The sequence below is a fragment of the Phoenix dactylifera genome, chromosome 12 (assembly GCF_009389715.1).
Source record: "Phoenix dactylifera cultivar Barhee BC4 chromosome 12, palm_55x_up_171113_PBpolish2nd_filt_p, whole genome shotgun sequence".
Taxonomy (NCBI): Eukaryota; Viridiplantae; Streptophyta; class Magnoliopsida; order Arecales; family Arecaceae; genus Phoenix; species Phoenix dactylifera.
In genome coordinates, this window is record NC_052403.1 from 7,806,888 (window position 1) to 7,825,084 (window position 18,197).

General features: G+C 36.5%; 1 protein-coding gene and 1 long non-coding RNA gene across 4 annotated transcripts; one reads left to right on the plus strand and one right to left on the minus strand.

Annotated features, from left to right (window-relative positions):
* Positions 1 to 637: 637 nt before the first annotated feature.
* LOC103712658 (mediator of RNA polymerase II transcription subunit 21-like) lies at positions 638 to 6,760 on the minus strand. Of its 3 annotated transcripts, none has more exons than XM_039132529.1 (6): positions 6,514 to 6,759; positions 4,805 to 5,038; positions 4,301 to 4,372; positions 4,081 to 4,132; positions 2,991 to 3,081; positions 638 to 1,192 (listed from the first exon to the last, which is right to left on the minus strand). In XM_039132529.1, the coding sequence occupies exons 2-5, from the start codon at positions 5,009 to 5,011 to the stop codon at positions 3,005 to 3,007; spliced, it is 408 nt and encodes a 135-aa protein (XP_038988457.1). In that variant the 5' UTR covers positions 5,012 to 5,038; positions 6,514 to 6,759; the 3' UTR covers positions 638 to 1,192; positions 2,991 to 3,004. The 3 variants fall into 3 exon arrangements, with proteins under 3 accessions (XP_038988457.1, XP_038988456.1, XP_038988458.1); XM_039132528.1 differs by having other exon boundaries at positions 6,390 to 6,759; XM_039132530.1 differs by lacking the exon at positions 638 to 1,192 and adding an exon at positions 1,203 to 1,917 and having other exon boundaries at positions 6,390 to 6,760.
* Positions 6,761 to 9,814: 3,054 nt separating this feature from the next.
* On the plus strand, positions 9,815 to 14,575 carry LOC103712659. The gene is made up of 2 exons (XR_604968.3): positions 9,815 to 9,940; positions 13,630 to 14,575. It is a non-coding gene; the product is annotated as an uncharacterized LOC103712659 (long non-coding RNA).
* The last annotated feature ends 3,622 nt before the right edge of the window (positions 14,576 to 18,197 follow it).

Genomic DNA, 18,197 nt, shown 5'->3' on the forward strand with positions numbered 1-18,197 from the left:
AAAGTCTTTTTTTCCTATTTTTGGCGCTTTGGCCGAAGGCCACCCCCTCTTTACCATGCCCTAGCCATCTTTGCTTAGTTCTGGCGTTGTTTTCAGCCTTCCACAAGCACTCTAGCTAGCTTGCCGGGTTTTTGCTGCTGCATTAGGCATCTACGAGTCAAAAGGATGCTCCACTACTTGGCCGAGCCGGTAATGTCTATACCCGATCTTTTTTTTGAAAATAGATCTCGTTCGCTGAAAGTGCAGCAAACCTTCGTCATCCTCACTCAACATCAATGGACCACTATATCTGTGTTGAAAATTTTAAATTACAAAAACATTTAAATTTTTAAAAAGTATCCTCGCCCTCTTATTTTTATTTACTCTAAAAGCTTTAAAATATTTTTGTTTAGTTCCCAATTGGAAATGGAATCTGATATTAGCCGCCTGTCAGGGTTTAAACTCTTGACCTTTAATCGCAGTTTGATCTTAACATGACCCAGCCGTGCCTGACCTCAACCTCTCGCCATTTCTGAAAGATGAGAAAATGTATATTTCACCATAGAAAAAAGGCACATCTAACATCCAAGTAGCCCATCTGAGAGGGAATGCAGGTTTTGGATGTTTTTGACATATATTGACATGTTTTCCAGAGTAGAAATGATTTATAAAAAGTGACATCCAAGTAGGAGAGAACAACAAAGCATCATTAGCGTTTTGACGGTTTTCCTCTTCTAATGCATAACAGATCAAGAATCCTCTCCATCATCACTTGAGCCCTCAACCTGGCTTATGACTTGGATCTCAACTAACAAATAAAGGCCAAGGTAGATTGTGAAGAAAGATTATCCAAGAAAAAGTTGTCTCAGATTCAAACTCTTAAAACTGGTGAGCTATAAGGGGTTGGTGAGACTTCCCTTTCAAGATACTGGGCAAAGAAAAACAGACAACTCTGTGCCAGTAAAAAATTCTAATGGTAGATCGATACAACGAAAATACATACAAGAAATCTGCAACTCTCTACTGTCAGGAATGTCTAAATTTCTGAATGTGATAGGCCGCAATATCTTAATGGTGTTCCTAATCCAGGAAAGATATTGCTTGATATCCATCAAGTTTCTTTAGAAGCCAAGAGACCAGTCACAACACCAGAACTCTTTGTTAACATTTCAGTTCTCAGCGGCATCTGTCCAACTCTGTATTGCTTTGAGCTCTGCAGAAAATTTGCTAAATCTTTAGGTTCGATATAATTGAAAAAAATACCAAAATATTGTAATCAAAGCAGCAGCTCCAGCCATATGTAGAAGGGAAAGGAAAAAGAACTCTACACTTTCTTTAAATCTGGACCTAAGTCTTTGTCATAAGACCAGGCACACAGGCACCTATTTGGTCAGCACGGCACTGTGATACATGAGTATAGAAGCCATAGCGTACTGTAAAAAACTCAAAAATTTTACAAATAGTGCCACATTGCTGTGGTATCTTATTCCTGCTTCCGAAATCTTTATGAACTTCCATCCCTTTAGTTGAGTTTCCTCCCCCCCCCCCCTTTTGTCTCTTATATGTTTTCAGTCATATTCTTTTTAATCACAATCAATTTCAGTTTTATTTGAGTCAGCAAACATAATATGAACATATTTTCTTCCATCTAACAGCCCCAGTGCTTTTAACTGCAGGATTGCAGCTAGGGTCAAACTTCCAACCGTCCAGGTAGCCCCGGTTGATTCGAACTGCACATTTTCACGTCAAGATTAAACTCTTCCACGGTTCCACAAAATAGCTGACTGGGGTAAGCTATAAATGTTGGCCCAACTTGGAGGAAGGTTGGGTTGACGGGGTCCTAAAACATGCTCAATTTTCTTGAAGCCATACCAACTTTAATTTGCATCCCTGAAGCTCGCATTGATGGTAAAAAGCCTTGATTCTTGTAATCTATTGCTGTCATATATTTTAGGAATTGAAAATCAAACACAAATACAGGATTCTGCAACAAAAGTATGCTGTACAAGGGCCCTGGAAATGCAGGATGAGGCAGCATCTTTTTCTTGTACTAGTGAAGCTGAAACCAATTATAGGTAAAAACTTTCTGTGCCTATGCTTAACCCAATTTGCTAATGAACAGGGCGACATACTGCCATCTAGCCTCTTAGTGGGGTTTACTTATGATAATATAGGCATGTAGTGCATTTTAATCATTTGTTCAAAATGATTCTTCAGGCAAAAACTCAAGATGCATGGCATGTGCAATATAATTGACTTTTTTTTTCTAATTTCAATTTATAGTGAATGACTCCAAAACTTTTTTTAAGCAAAGAATTATAAGAACTCACTAGGTGTTCTGTTGTAAAAAAAGCAAAAAAAAAAAAGAGTAAAGAGTTTGGCTTGAGGACACAGTTACCCAAGACCTACTTGTCAATATCAACTATGCTAAGATATAAATTTAAATCATTATTATATCAACATAAGATTTAGGTTCCTATTAAACAAAATATGTAAGGAAAGACAATATAATGGGAAAAATTATGGGACAAAAAATGAATCCACTTGGTTTCCAACTTCGGACAGTCCAAATTTGTGATTTCTTCTAGTTTAAACATTGACTCAAAATTGAAGCCTGTATCTTGGAAGACATGAAAGATCTCCCTACAAGCTAAGCGTATGTTTGTCATCTGATATGGCTTTTCTATTAACTTTGTAGACGAGATCAAATACGAACTATGTTCAAATATTATAAACTAAATTGTGTTCTTCTATTACATTTAAAAAAATTGAATTGGATATGCTTGTACTCATTTATTTCCATAGCTTTAATAAGTGCTCATGTTTCATAAAAGATTCAAGGAGACTGAATATTTCCTGTGATCAACCATATCAAAGTTGTTCCCAAAGAAAATAATATGTCGACATATAGAATAAAACCATCTTCATAATAAAAGAAACAAGATCATGCATTTAAAATACAAGAAATCAAATGCTGCTGTCCAAGACTGTTCCAAGAAGTCAACTATTACCACTTTCAGGATGATCAGTATGGTTTCTTCAAGTTCAAACAGTTGTCCGCAGCCTGATGAAACAACTCCTGAACTTGCTTCAATTCCTGTTCTGTAAGAGCAATGACAACATCAAAGTCAAATGCCAAGGAAAGTTTCCTTTGATAATGCCCCCTAACTCTTATTATTCTTTTTTTTTGTTTCTAGTCTTCATAGTAAATGATGTTCAGCAGGTCGCAACAAAGCATTTCTATATAATTGCATTAATATTGGAATTTTGGAATATGTTTGTCTCTTTTATATTCTGCTAAATGAAGTTTGATTTTGTGTATATAATTTTCCAAGTCTTTTCAATCTAGTAATCATCTCCACCTTGAGCATGCTTGCAGCCATGTGCCATGATGATGACAATGAAACAAGAGAAAGTTTGCACATTTTATTGGTCTGTGATGTTCAGGAAACTCCAAAATCAATGCAGTGATCATATAATTAGAGAAGAAATTGACAATTCTTCAGGAGTTTCTGCAATGGTTTCATCAACATTTGGGTCCATATCACAGTGTCTGACATGCATGTCTAACACATGTCTATGTTTTGTGTGTCAGTGTTTGGGTTCATTCATTTATTTTCTTATATAACCCAAGTACTGCTGTATTTATATTTCGGAAGTTTGCTGTAACGGAAAGTTGTGTTCATATAACTATGTTATAATATATCTGTGGCGACCATATCATAAGATTTTTGTGACCCTTATAATTGGCTCAAAGAAGAGGCATGGCTTCTGTTTTCTCGTTTTCTTTTCTGCTTAATTTCTGATTTGTGCAAAACAACTTGGTTTTATGTGAATCTCTATTACTTCCCTGAGTGAATCTCTATTACTTCCCTGAAGGTTATTATCTTGACCTTTGGAATAAGTTCAGCTGCATGTCATGATAATGACAGCTCAGAAGAAGCTGGTGAAATTCATCACTTGGTAGATGCAAGGAAGTCTTCAGTCAACCAAACGAAAATCATCGAAGCAGGAGAACATACTTAATTTTTGGGAACAGGATCATGTAAAAGCATCATGAATTAATTGAATCTTCTCAAGAAAAGTTTCATGGAAAAATACCTGCAGCCTTGAGTTGTTTTTCAAGTTCCAGACCTACAGCTTCATTCTCTGCCTGGTTATTCAAGTGTGTCACTCAATTCGAGAAATATTTGTCATCCAATTAACAAAGAAAACCTAGTTTCATGATACCCTTGATGGATGAAGCCTATTTTCATTATAAGCTAAGTTGTCCCACTTCGATAGATGAGGTAAAGGACTAGATCAAGTTTAGTTACTTTACCTGGAGTTCTGCAATTTTTTTCAATTGAGCTTCTTCTCCCGACAACGGCAAGGCAGAAACAAGTGCATCAAACTGCAAAAGAAGGGTGTTTGTCACAAGGGTAAGACTCACATTTCCTGCAAGAATATGTGAATGAAAAAAAATAAAATAAAGAATGGATGCAGCATTTCAGGCCACGACTCGAAATTTATATTTGCAAGTAACTAACAGCATATGAAAAGCCACAAACAGAAACAGTCAAGAAAAATCACCACAAAAATTAGCTTCAAGATGAACGGAGTACATGTTATATGAACCCAAACAGAATACTTAGGACCAAAGTATGTATGCCGAGTGCTTCATGCAAATTCTCAAAGGGAAATCAAAAGCCGTAAGCAACAAAATCGAACAGACTGAATGCCATGTGTTGTTACCAAGCTGCTCACTTATTAAAGCTTTTAAAATATTCAACATTTATAAATTATGCAGTTATGCTTCTAAAAGATACTCAAAAACTTTACTCGCCTTTTTTGCAGCTTCAACCAGAGCTGCACTCATTGCCTTGGGATGCTCCGCAATGTTGATTGTCTCCTCAGAGAGCTTTGTGGTTGGTTCAGGATAATTTGGTGAAAGTCGGACTGGTGGGGCATCTCTTTGCAGTGTTCCAAACGTATTCAAAGCAAGAAGAGCAATTGTATTAACTTGTTCTTGTAGCTGAGATATTATGTCCATAACTTAAAAGCTCCCACAGGAATACTCCTGAAGAAAAGAGGGAAAAAAAGGAAAATAAATGATCAACTGTAAAGGGTCTTCATATATTTGTAACTTTGGGAAGACTTCCATGTTTAATCTTTAACTCTACTATCATGGAACCCACATTTCCTCAAGCACTCAGAAATTTAAACAATACTACTGGGTTTATAAGTTCACAATTTCCAAATCATTGCTCTGAGGGATGTTGTCAGATCTGATTCTTAAGCCACAAGGCCACATTATGACAGGTTGATGCACTTTCTTCAACAATAGATGAAAAGTTCTGTTTGCCGCTACAGGCTCACAAAGAAAGACAGATCGAAGAGTCCTTGACAACAAAGAAAATCTAGAATTTAGAATGCTAATTTAAAGATTATAAGTGCATGGTGCGCCACTCACGTTGTGCTCAATAAGGAGATCACTTCAATCATACTTTGAAGGGAAAAAAGTTCTATGTAGAGAGACGGCTATCTGGAAAATAGAATGCCGATCACCTTTCAACAAATTAAGATACAGGGACATTAATATGCAAAAAAGAAAGCTGATCACAAATTTGTATCCACATAAACACGGCATGAAGACTATCTTGCTGATATAAGTGCAAAGTTGTGGAGCATCTATCTTCGAAACTTGGTTTCACTTGGATACATGGTTGGGAAGCGAACATGTTGGCTTAAAACTTTCGATACACAAGATTAAACAAACATAATGAAGTGACTAACATATAATTTTTTTAAAAAAGTATAGATTGAACTTTTGGATTAAATGGCCTGCGTATGTAATTGTATGTGTAAAAGAAATTTAAGTAAAACAAATATAATATCATGCCAATATGTTCATCATTTTACTCTGACTCCAATTCTTCTATTAACAGCTTGGAACCTTTTCACTCTGCAAAATTATCATAAAAGAGATCATGAATTGTATTATTAACCATGTCATTTTTTTTAACATCATGAGATTTTCAATTGTCGATAAGAAAATTAGATCAAACCAGATCGCGCACTATTGGAGGTTCATATGGAACCTATAAGAGTTTCAACTAGCCCTTACCCTGAAGAAAGAACAAAAACAAACCCACACACACAAACAAACAATATAAAGGTAATGGCAAATTTTGATTCATCTATAGCTTACAAATTAACAAAATGGGTTGCTAGAACAATTATTCTTTCGCCTCATTCACTATCGATGAACAAACTATCGCGAAAAAGCAAAAAGCCACGAGCTTTCATACTGTTCCTTCGTTCCTACAAAGAACAAGGCAGACACAGAAGGCATTTCTAGGTGGCATCTAATTACTTCTATGTTCCACCGAAATGGAAAAATCCCAATGTAATCAGAACCATATTCTTACCTCAATAGCTCTACATCCAACTCTAATCCATCACAGACACATCCCATTGCAACAATTCGAAGAACTTCATCATCTAAATTTGCCACTTTTTAGCAGACCAACGTATGGTGTGCGAGTATCTCACCGGATTCCAAGGAAAAATCACGTCTTTCGGCTGCTCGATCAACGGAGTTTTCCCCGAACCAGATCGAGTTAGGGTTTCCAGAGCAGATCTAGCGGAGCAAACTAGTGATACAGTTCCTATTCGGTGTAGGAATGCGAAGCCGCCAACGACTCGTCCCCTCTCGTCACCGTTCTTGGTGCGCGTTTTTTTTGCCCTTCGTTTTATTTGTTCTCCCCAGCCACCGATCACTCTAGAGGCTCCTCCGACCCTACAAACTTTCTAGGTTTTCTAATTTTTGTAGGATTATTTTTATTATTTTAAACTATAAAAAATGTAATTATAGGTGTTGCGGGGACAGCGCTTTGGCCGGAGCCTCGCGCAGCAGCATAGCCCATACCAACCGAGCAGAGAAAGAGACCGCGTCCCCCACGAGGTATTGTCTGCTTTGAAGGTCGAGCGTACCCGAAGCCCTCCTCACGGTTTTATCCCACAAAAGGGCCCTCGTGAGGAAAGGGTCATTGAGCCCTCCATTTAAGGCGCAGAACCTTTCCGCTACTAGTCGATATGGGACTAACTTCGGCAGCCCCCCACAACATAGCCCCCCTAGCGGGAAGGTTTAATGCGTCTCCCAATCCTAGAGGGTAGCCTATGGCAAGGGGTGCGCCATTTGTTGCGGAGACGGCGCTTTGGCCGGAGCGTCGTGCAACAGCATAACCCACACCAATCGAGCAGAGAAAGAGACCGCGTCCTCCACGAGGTATTGTCGGCTTTGGAGGTCGAGCGTACCCGAAGCCCTTCTCACAGTTTTGTCCCACAAAAGGGTCCTCGTGAGAAAAGGGTTATTGAGCTCTCTATTTAAGGCGCAGAACGTTTCCGCTACTAGTGGATCCCCCCGCACCCCCCCCCCCCCCCCCCCCCCCCCCCCCCCCCCCCCCCCAAACAGGTAAAATTTATATTTTGTCCACAAAGATTTTAATCCCCTCTAATTGGTGGAATATTTCTTCTCCTACCCTTTCTTCTATCTTTCTCTCTTTTTTTATCCTTTTTTTATTGAAAGCAGCATTGAGAGGAACTAAGTTCTTATGCAAGTATCGATTTTTTGCGTAACTTTGATGGACAAGCAAAAAAGAGAAGTTCAGCAATGGCAATCTTAAGTCTTATACTTTGACTTTTAGAGATCCATCTCAGTAAAATAGCTAATTCGAAATTTGAAGCAATTTAACTCATCAACAGATTGTGGAGATGAAGGAGTTATTGCAACACAGGTAATGTTTTGAAACTAATAACTATCATGCTCTATCAATAACAAGAATCGCTAGATCATAATAATATAGGCGATCGCGATAGAAATTGTTATGACAGCTGCAATGGTGGAGATTATCATACAATTATCATAATGAGCTAGGTAATACTTTTCATGGAGATCAATTTTATCATTAATGAAGGTGGTGTTTCTTTATTAGGACGGCAATGACTTGACTAGTTGGATTTTGGCAACCAAATTTTTTTTTTGGTTTCGTGGAACTCCAACTGAATGAAAAGTTCATTGCTTCCATCAAAGACGATGCCATCTAGTGATGATTGGTTTGAATTATGCCATGGAATTTTTACTTTGGGGGAGCTTATTAACGGCCTTTTGGTATACTTTGGTTTAATTGAATGTGAGAATATGGATGGCGAGTTTGCAAAAATTCAATAAACAACTACTATGCTATAATATCAAGCTGATTCGAGTAGCTCTTTGATCACATAAGTGATTGGTCTGAATGAAACTTTGTAACATTGATTGAAGGACTTATCTAGACATCCATTATGAAGTTAAGATGACACAACCAGGAGCTTTATGCTCCCTCCAATTGATGTCAAAAAAAAAAAAAAAAGATGAACAAAGGCAGCCATTTTCTAGTCATGCTTGCAGAATAGAAATCAAGTGATGAGAACCGATGTCAACAAAATTATAATAAATTTTTCTAAGTTTTACGGAAGTCCAGTGACCAAATGTCCGGAACATTCATTACTATAAAATTGTTTATACAAAAGGAAGTGAAATGTAGGATGAGCTATATTTTGTTATAAAAAGAAAACAAGAATAACAAGTGGAAGTCAATTAGAGAGGAAATTTTCTAAAGCTGTTGAGATTCTAAATTGTACCTTTGCTTTGGAGAAGTTGGACTATGAGAGAGCTAGGGCCTGAGCATTCTTAAAGAATATAATTGAGAAAAATGAAAGAAGAAAGGAGGGAAATACTTCATAAGATTGAAAGCAAGAGAGTGGTTGATAAAAATTTAAAGTAATCTAGAAAAATAAATGAAGATAAGAGTAAATCGTGCTGCGCCCAGGTTCGAGACCTTTAAATGTGTAAGACTAACGTGATGATCAACTACACCACAACACCAGGTTGTTTGGGTTCGACTTAGAATTTTGTTTTAATATATCAACAATAATCACAGCACACTAAAATTAAAAATATACATACACCACAGCACCAGATGAACTAATTTTTTGGAAATAATCTTGTACCTAGGTATATAACATTAATCGGTATCAACTTAGCTCGTCAAATAATAACCATTGGTTTATAATTTGAGTCAAACCGCCATTATTATATCGATAAAGTCAGGCCAATATATTATCATCAAATAAATTAAAGTCTAATTAAATTTATTTTAGTGTATCCATTATAAATTACGAGCAATTTGAATTAATCATCGTTTTTAATAAAATGCTGATTTCTTGTTGTTGTAATTTATAAACTATATTTTAGATATATAGTTTGGATTTTTTGTTTATAAAATTCTTTCAAATATGCTATCAGTTGATATATATCATTCACACTGCATTCTTGATGTATGATTTTAAATATAGTTAATACTTTTATCTTTTTTTTTGATTTTATGAGCAATCCATGAACTAATCAAAACCAATTTAATTTTGATTAATTTGGGTCAGGTTTAAAAAAGTACAAATACTAATTTTTTTATCAGTTTAACATCCATTATCATTGAAAAATATGGATACAAATATGGATATATTAGTATCTTATTTGCATAAGGTTTTTTTTATTTTGTATGAATTGGGATTCCTCCAACCTTTTTTATTACTTTCTCAGCACCTCGCATGTATTTTATATGCAATATTCTACTAGAAAAGAAGATAAAAATTTGTACTAAATTATTATGATAAAGATGATATGGTGAAAACTTAAAAGTACTGCTTTGATGCTTCCATTGGGACGACTAGATAAGGAGTTCGGTAAGCTTACCGGATACGCATGATACTCGCTCAACGGTTGAGATCTCGTGGCTCTATAAAAGACGGTCTCCCGTCGCCAAGTATCGGAATTAGGGTTCTTTCTCCGTTTCCTTTTTTTTTTTCCGTTTTTTCGTAGGAGATTTGACCTTGGGTCGCTGCCAGAGATCTGATCCATGGCCTCAGCGGATCCGTCGAGGTGAGATTGTTCCATTCTTCTCCTCTGTAAACCCTAATCTTGATAAAATCTCATTCGTTTCCATTTTCTTCATTAGAACCGACGGTTCTTGACATGATTCTGTTGTCTGGAGCTATTTTGATTCCGTTCAGTTTTTATGATTCCGTTCAGTTCTTGACTTCACTTTTTGGAGTATGATAAAATTATGATGGAACTACGAAAAAGTGAGCGATGGAGTTTGTCTTGGATCTTAATGGGCGAGTTTTTTGGATTGATTTTTTTTCCGAAAAATATCTAATATGATGCGGGATGCTAGAAAGGTTATATTTTGTCTGTCTTTAGATGTATGAGAAGGCGATTTCCTGATAACTTTGGTCGAGAAGAGTAATATAATGGTTACACGAGTAGAGTTTGTTGAGGCAATCTGAACTTGAGTTGGATCAAGCATGTCATGTGCTTACATATGAGAACTGATCAATCATATTATATTTTACTGTTTGATTTTTTCTAGTTAGAGTGGTACATTAATTCACAATTGCTAGGTTCCCGTTCAGTTTTTATTACAAGCTATAGCTATAGTTTGTATTTTTTATTATTTTAATTATAGATTTCACTTTTTGGAGTTTGATAAAATTATGATGGAACTAGGAAAAGTGAGAGATGGAGTTTGTTTTGGATCTTAATGGGCGAGTTTTTTGGATTGATTTTTTTTTGGAAAAAAATATCTAATATGACGCCGGATGCTAGAGAGGTTATATTTTGTCCGTCTTTAGACGGATGAGAAGGCGATTTCCTGATAACTTTGGTCGAGAAGAGTAATATAATGGTTACAAGAGTAGAGTGTGATGAGGCAATCTGAACTTGAGTTGGATCAAGCATGTCATGAGCTTACATATGAGAACTGATCAACCATATTATATTTTACAGTCTATTTTTTTCCCTTTCCCCCAGAAATTTCACGGCGTCGGATGTATTAACATATTTCTGGTTAGAGTGGTACAATAATTCACAATTGCTAGGTTCAGTTAAGTGCTAGCTAGCTAAAGATATGCAATACATGTTTCTGAAAGTGTATGCCCTGCCAAAGAAATCAAGTCAAGATGACATGGCCGTTTGCAATTCCTTACTGCCACAAAAATATGTATTGTGATCTAAGGATGAGAATTGGTTCCTTCGAAAGGATCAACGCAATCTGCCTTATCAACATGTGAAATTGCTGTGGAAAATTGTATGTGCTTAATCAGGATTAGTATTAGAACTCTCAATTGCTTCAATGTTTTGGAAGCTATGTAATAGGTGTCTCGCTAGAAGAAACCAAAAATGCACGTGTTGAATGTGGAGCCTGACGGAATAAGCATTGTGGGTTTGAAGATAAGGCACATGGTTTGATCTTTTATGATTTTTAAATCAAGTAAAAGATCGCTTGAGCATGCCAATTTTGAAAGGGAGCATGGCTTTCAACAAAATGTTGTTAATGTGAGGTGATTTCATATCTGTCTGATAATTGTGCGCTGTTTGGATTCCTCAAGCAATGCCCTATGGATATTAGTGTATTAAGGCATTGGAGGAAGAGCATTCATGCTTGTTGGTAGGATATTGGTTTTCAATATCCTTGGAGGTGCTAATTAAATTGTTCCTTGTGGGATGCATTGCTCTCAAATTGGGACAATATATTATTGCCCTAGAATTCACCAACTAAAATAACAAAAAATAGAATACGAATCAACATGGATGATACTTGTATAAATTTCGGCTTGGAAGGGTATGGAGCTTCTTTAAGGTGTATGTTGTGTACTCATGCATGTTTTCATCAAGAAGGAATTTTCGAATGCATTTGAACCAAGGTCTGCGATCTCGGACCATACCTCTAGGGACAAGGTATGCCGTATTGTACCATTAGGGTACCAAGAATCGATACGCCCTTGTATCGAGTATTGATATCATGGTCTGTATCGTACTGACACTCGATACAAGGTGTATCAATTGGACAGTTATGGGTTTTGGTACTGAGATTGCAAATCTTAATTTAGTCTACCTAGAGCATTAATGTCAAATAAAGATATCATTTTTGTAGTAGGCAGTGACATTGTTATTGAAGAACCGGATGATATTACAAAATGGATATAATGAAGGAGTCTACTTGATGATTTATAGGCATTCATTAGTTTTATGCAGAATCAGACTTTCTACATGGAAATGTGCATAGAATATGTAAAACCTTTAATAGTCTGATCCATATAACTAGTTTAAATTGCCTGGGCTATTAGCTGTGGTGAAATCCATATAAAATGTATGCATGTTTACAAAGTACTTTTACTTGATGATGATTTTGGGGTTACTAACAAGTGATGTCTCATTGAAATGTGATGTTTTAATGTGCAATAGCTTTACATGGCATTGTTGGTAGTTGAATGATGCAAAGTTATAATGCTACTAGTGTACTTACAAATGACACTCTATGAGGATGAACCTTCTAATGGAACATCACATGACATAGAAAAGTTATTGAGTGGAATGAGAATTTCACAAGCACTTCTTGATGTGAGGTCTAAATATTCATGTTGATCCATATCCTAGATTTTGTTATTTTTAGTTGGTGAATTCGAGGCAATGAAATATTGTCTCAATTTGAGTGCTGTGCATCCCATAAGGATTTGACTCTTAAGTTTAATTAGCACCTTCAAGGATACTGCAAATCAATATTCTACTTTCAAGCATGTATATATAATTGGTCTTGCTGTCTAGTGGCTCAGTTAAAATAGTTGCTCTTATATAATGTGTAAAGAAGCATGCCGGCCAGTTTCTTATGATTCATTTTTCTTCATGACATTGTTGGCTTCCTGTTACACAACATTGCATCTTGATAGACAAGTGGAATTGGATTGATGTGCTTGTGGTAGACTTGCTGGTTTCTATTAAAGAAATTTGATGCCATCAATCATTTGAGTGAGACTATAGGACAATGGGCAAAAGTATCATTGCATTCATTTTAAGTGGGACTATTAGCTCATGTAGTAAGACATGGGGGTTGCCAATTCTGAAGCAACAGATAATTCCAGGCCAGAATTTTGCTTAAGAGTCTGAGAAACTACTAAAGAATTTGGATCTTTTAAATGAACTGACTGTATAAGACATGATGAAGGGAGAAAAGAATAGCCAAGTGGTGATCAATGCTTCTGTAAATGGTTGCTATGAAGTGGTTCTACTACTTTTGCTAGCTTTATGTAGCTGCTATGGGGTTGGAATTCTGTTGCTGTTTTATTTTTTTTATTCTAAAAGCAGAAAAACAGTGATAAAAAAGAACATGGGTTAAGCCATTTTCATTTTCAGCTTATGAGAAAAAAAATCCAGGCCTTATGGTGAATTAGATAGCATTTTCCATAGAGGCCCACACGGATATCTAGATTTTGGGTTTTAAGTCCAAAATGCTCCGGCTTAGTCAAAGTATGTGAAAAGGGGTCATATTTGTGGGTTTTTTCATTAGTGTAGGCATAAAGAGTACCACTCCTTTGATTCCTTCCTCTTCTTCCCTTCTCTTTCCATGTTGCATGTTACTCTAATGCACCTTGAAGCCTCTTCCTCCTAGACTGATGTTCTTCTCACTTATCATCTGCCCTTGTTTTAAAGGTTTCTACAGCGAAATGAGATGCGGATTTTTCTTTTTATTAATCCTTGTGCCCTCTGTTGTACTGATGTTGCCATACCATTAGATTGGGATGATGCGAAATGTTCATGTTCGGCCAGGAGAAGTTGGATTGTGAAAGAATGGATCAGCATTGTCAGCTACCGCTTCCACAAGAAAACTAAACTGTCTGTGTTGGAGTAAATGTTTGGCATGGTGAAGCACCTAACCTCATTGACTACAGAATTCTTTGTTGAGTTTGGGCATCACGTGTACAAAGGATTGGAGAATTCTGCATACAAATTATAGTGAAAATTTCTTATTGCCTCTTGTGGAAAAGAATTGTAGAATATGACCAAGGGATGATGATATTTATGCTCCACTGCAAGATTTAGCGAACAATATCAGTTTCCCTTACATTCCAGGCAGATCTGTATCAGAGATTGTGTTTTTTCTGTATGGTGCTCAGAAGTTGGCAGCTGCATGGAAAGCGTTTGGTTTGAGGAGATCCAATTGCAAGGCAACGCAAAATCTGATGTAATTAATGTGCTATGATGCTAGATATTTTGGGTAGTCTTTGTGCTAGGCTCAATGGTTGCACACTGCCTTCGGGAAAGTATAACCAATATGCATATTTTGCTTGGAGATGGAAGTTAGAAACAGGTTATTAGAGTTGTGCCTGGCTGAAGACCTGAAATTTCCCAGGAGAGTTGGGGTTTGCTAGGTCAATGATGCCCTGTGCCTCTGAGAGTAGGCCATTGTGCTTTACAGGACAGGCATCTTGATAAATTGTTTGTAGCAAGATCATCAATTTATGTATTAAATTGATTAAGTTTTCTGCCCTGTTGATACCACCTGAATCAATAAAATAGTTTGGGCAGGCTATTGGTAATGGAAATCCTCTATAAATTGTAAAGAATCAGATGACAAGCATGGTTTGCAGAGAGCTTGCACATTTCAAAATGTACAAGCGCTGTATGAATAAAGAATTCAAACCCTCACATAATCTGATTTCTACTATTTTTTGAACAGAAGTCAAGTTTACTAAAATGGTGATATGTGTTTGTGTAAACATAAAAAATTTTGAATTAGAGTTCCATATCAAATGGTGTGTGATGTATGCTGTAGGTTATGCTTTACATCTATGTTGCGAGCTTGGTGCAGTGGAAAATTTCCATAGTCGCTGAGAGAAACAAACGTGGTAGTGGTGGCTATCCATTTCACTCGCTAGCTGAAGCAACAACAGGACGGAGCAGCCCGAGGTAAAGGTTGGCATCATAAGCTGCTTTAAATCATGAAGGACAAATATCGAAATCTGCTACTCTGCTTGCAGTGCTACTCTGCTTGCATCAATGAAGACAGGTCATCTTCTTATAGTCATGTCCTTAGGGATTGTGTGGCCTTTCAAATTACTTATGCTTATCGTGAGGCAAACAGTGCAGCTGGCTGGGTTGTCTTATTTATTGTGTAGCACTTTGGCGGTTGGATTTGTGAGAACTAGATGTCTATTCTATCTTCTTTTCATCACCTTTTTTTTTTTTTTTCTTCTTTTAATTTTTGAGATATATTCATGCTAGAAGGGTTTGATCTATTCAACTAGCTCAAAAAAAAAAGGACAAAATATCGAGTGAGGTAGAGGGGACATAAAATATTGCACTTAGAATCGCATAAAAAAAAGATTGTACTTTAGTATGCTTCGGCTATACATTACATTTAGGATACCCATGTTATATGCAAGAGACTAAGAGAGTATGATTTATCTAAATTGTATAAATCTGGGTACGACACCAAAAATGGATTCATAAATAATATCACATCATTCTTCCCTTGTTGCTATAATTATATGACATCCGTCCTAGATGTGCTCGCCTCAAAACGATAGGGATCTGTCACGAGCGAATGCATATAATAAATTTCATATCGTTACGGTTCCACCAAGACTTCAAGAATAAACTATGTATCGGCGCACATCAATGGTCCACAAAATAAAAAAAAAAGATTTTTCCAGTTCAAAACTTGAAAAACAATGGAAAATCATCAGGCTAAAGGCGTAAATTTACCTGAAAATTGACGGTGAGGCAGGGCTCCCCGGATGTCCGAAGGTAAGAAGGTTCAAGACGAATGTGACGGCTGAGAAGAAGAGGGCATGACAATCAACCCCATTGGTGCTCGAGGAATCTGAGATGGATGCCGCACTTAGTTTCTCCCTACCTACTCATGCAACCCTCGTCGGCGAGCAGCGGCCACGATCTCCATGCTTCTCCCACCTAGGGTTAGGGTGTGGTATTAGGGTTATAGTTAGGGTTTCGTTCTTCTTCTACTCTCTCTCACTCTTTCAGTTCTATTTCTTCCATCATTGTCTTGCAAGAGAGAGAGAGAGGGGGTGCCAACGGACGGTGGGAAGACCGATTACTACTAGTATAAAAATGCGAAAGTTTTTGAACCTTTTTAGCATTTTTAGCCGTTTGATCAAGATCATGCGGTTGAATGCTTGGGACTTCTTCAATAAAGCTTGGTCAGGTGTGAGGACTCGCACTGAAACATTTGTGGGGATGAAATAGAGAATTTACCACATGGATGCATATAATATTTTATGTGGATGAATCATATATGCCTATATATTAAGGGCGTCGTTTTCTCTCATACGTGATGCTGTTAACTAATGGATGGAATATGTTTACATAGAGATATGGATGATGGACTGATTGTCGCATATAAAATTCATGCGAAATGGTGAGAAAAAAAATAGTTGCCCAATTGTGTGATGGGAGGATGGGTAGGTGGAAGAAGAAAAGTTCGTTGGACCGCTTGAAATTTAAGTAAATCTCATTCTCTAATTACGCTTCAAATTTGAACTTGCAATAGTCGCACACTATCCTTTGTGATACCCTTCATAAATATCTTATCCTCTTCCTCCTTAGGAGGTGAAATTATTGGTTGAATCAGCTCAACATGGACCAATCCAACCACGAGGACACGCACTAATTTAGCGTGCTTTGCTCCTTTTTCCCTCCCATGTATGTCCATTTGTGGTTGGATAACTTCCCCCTTTGGAGGGCCCAAGCAAGGAACTAATCACTTACCAACCACACTACTCTACATCTATTTCCTGAGTCTCTCTTCATTTCTTAATTATTTTTCCTTGCCAGCATCTCGTGCATGCACTTCAAACATTCATATTCCTCTCTTTAGGATTCATTTGGTTTACAGAAAGAATTTTTTCTTATCAAAATATTTTTTCTAAAAATCTGATTCTTAAAAATATGATGCCTGAAAAAATAATTTAAAAATATTTAATTAATCATAAAAAGAGGCCATTTCAGAGTGGCTTATGTTTGGTTGAGCATTCATAAAAAAGTTGTGTAAAATATCTATTATACTCCTAATAAAAAAAAACCTTATCCATTAATTTTGATAGCTTAAAAGTAGTTTCGATAAAAAAAAACATCTCAATTTTAGAAAAATAATTTTGTATGTTCCTCATGATTTTTCTTTTTTATGAAAGAGATTTTTTTTTGACCATATTATTATTTTTATTTTTCCACATGAATCTATCATCCTACCGTACTTCTATAGGTTCATTTCTAATGTCTCCTTTTCTTGCCATCTTATCAAGTTGAGCTACTCGTGCTATGAGAATCCACAACCATAAATTCTCGAGCATCATTCAGGAGGCGGTTGACGCGATCCAGACTTAAAAGTCGAAGCATCACATGATAAAGTAGCAACCTTCCATCAAGAGTGAAGAGCAGCGTACCAAGTTCTTTGGGGCTGAGAAGAGTTCGGTTTTCAAGATTCCAACCAATTGGTAAAAATAGTCAAGATGTTCTCAAAAGAGAATAAGAAAAGATGCTGCTAAGAGAATAAGATCATGTTCGAAGGTTTCATATTCAAAAATCATTAGTTTATTTTTTTTCCCATGACTTTAAATATTTAAATTTCGAAAGTCGAGATTTTTAAGGAGCTGTCTGGTTGTTTAATAGGAAAAAATTCAAAGCAGAAAGATTCAAGAAGGTGAAAAATATGATTTTAAAAATTTGCCACTCAAAGTACAAATATTTAGTTTATGATTTTAGAATGTTCTTGCAATTTCACCTCACAATCAAACATTCCACATTATAAAATCACGATTAATAATTTTTCTAGACAACCAAATGCACTCGAGAATTAGAAGAAAAAAAAAAAGGAAAACAAATTTTGATCTTGATGATCCATGGAAATCGTAGGTTGCTCGAATCTTATAAAGAGAGTGGACATGAAATAAGCTTTTGTTGAGAAGGAACAAATAGATTAACGTATATAAGACAAGAGTAAAAAAAAAATCAAACAAAGTGAGTTATATATGGATTCGTCCATGGTGGAGGTGCTCTTGGAGGTGGACACGCCTGCAAGAATCTGCACCATAGTGGTAGAAATAAAAAAAAAAAAAGTTCTTTATTTCTGAAAAAAAAGAGAGCATATGGCTACTATATTCTATATCACTAAAAGTTTTTTTCCTCTTTCTTTATTTTGGATCAGTGGGCATCAGAAAGCAGTTGAGTCCAAGCAAAAGGCCATGCACGTGAAGCTTTGGACAGTATGATTCTTCTTCAGATTAAAAAGCATAGAGTCCCACCTCTCCATAACTTATGGCTGATAAAGAAAGAAGGCTTCAAA

Coding starts and splice junctions, on each gene's coding strand:
- LOC103712658 (XM_039132529.1), bottom strand. CDS start 5,011: ATGGACATAATATCTCAGCTACAAGAACAAGTTAATACAATTGCTCTT. Junction 4,373..4,804: donor TGGTTGAAGCTGCAAAAAAG/GCGAGTAAAGTT, acceptor CTTCTTTTGCAG/TTTGATGCACTTGTTTCTGC. Junction 4,133..4,300: donor AAAAAATTGCAGAACTCCAG/GTAAAGTAACTA, acceptor TTGAATAACCAG/GCAGAGAATGAAGCTGTAGG.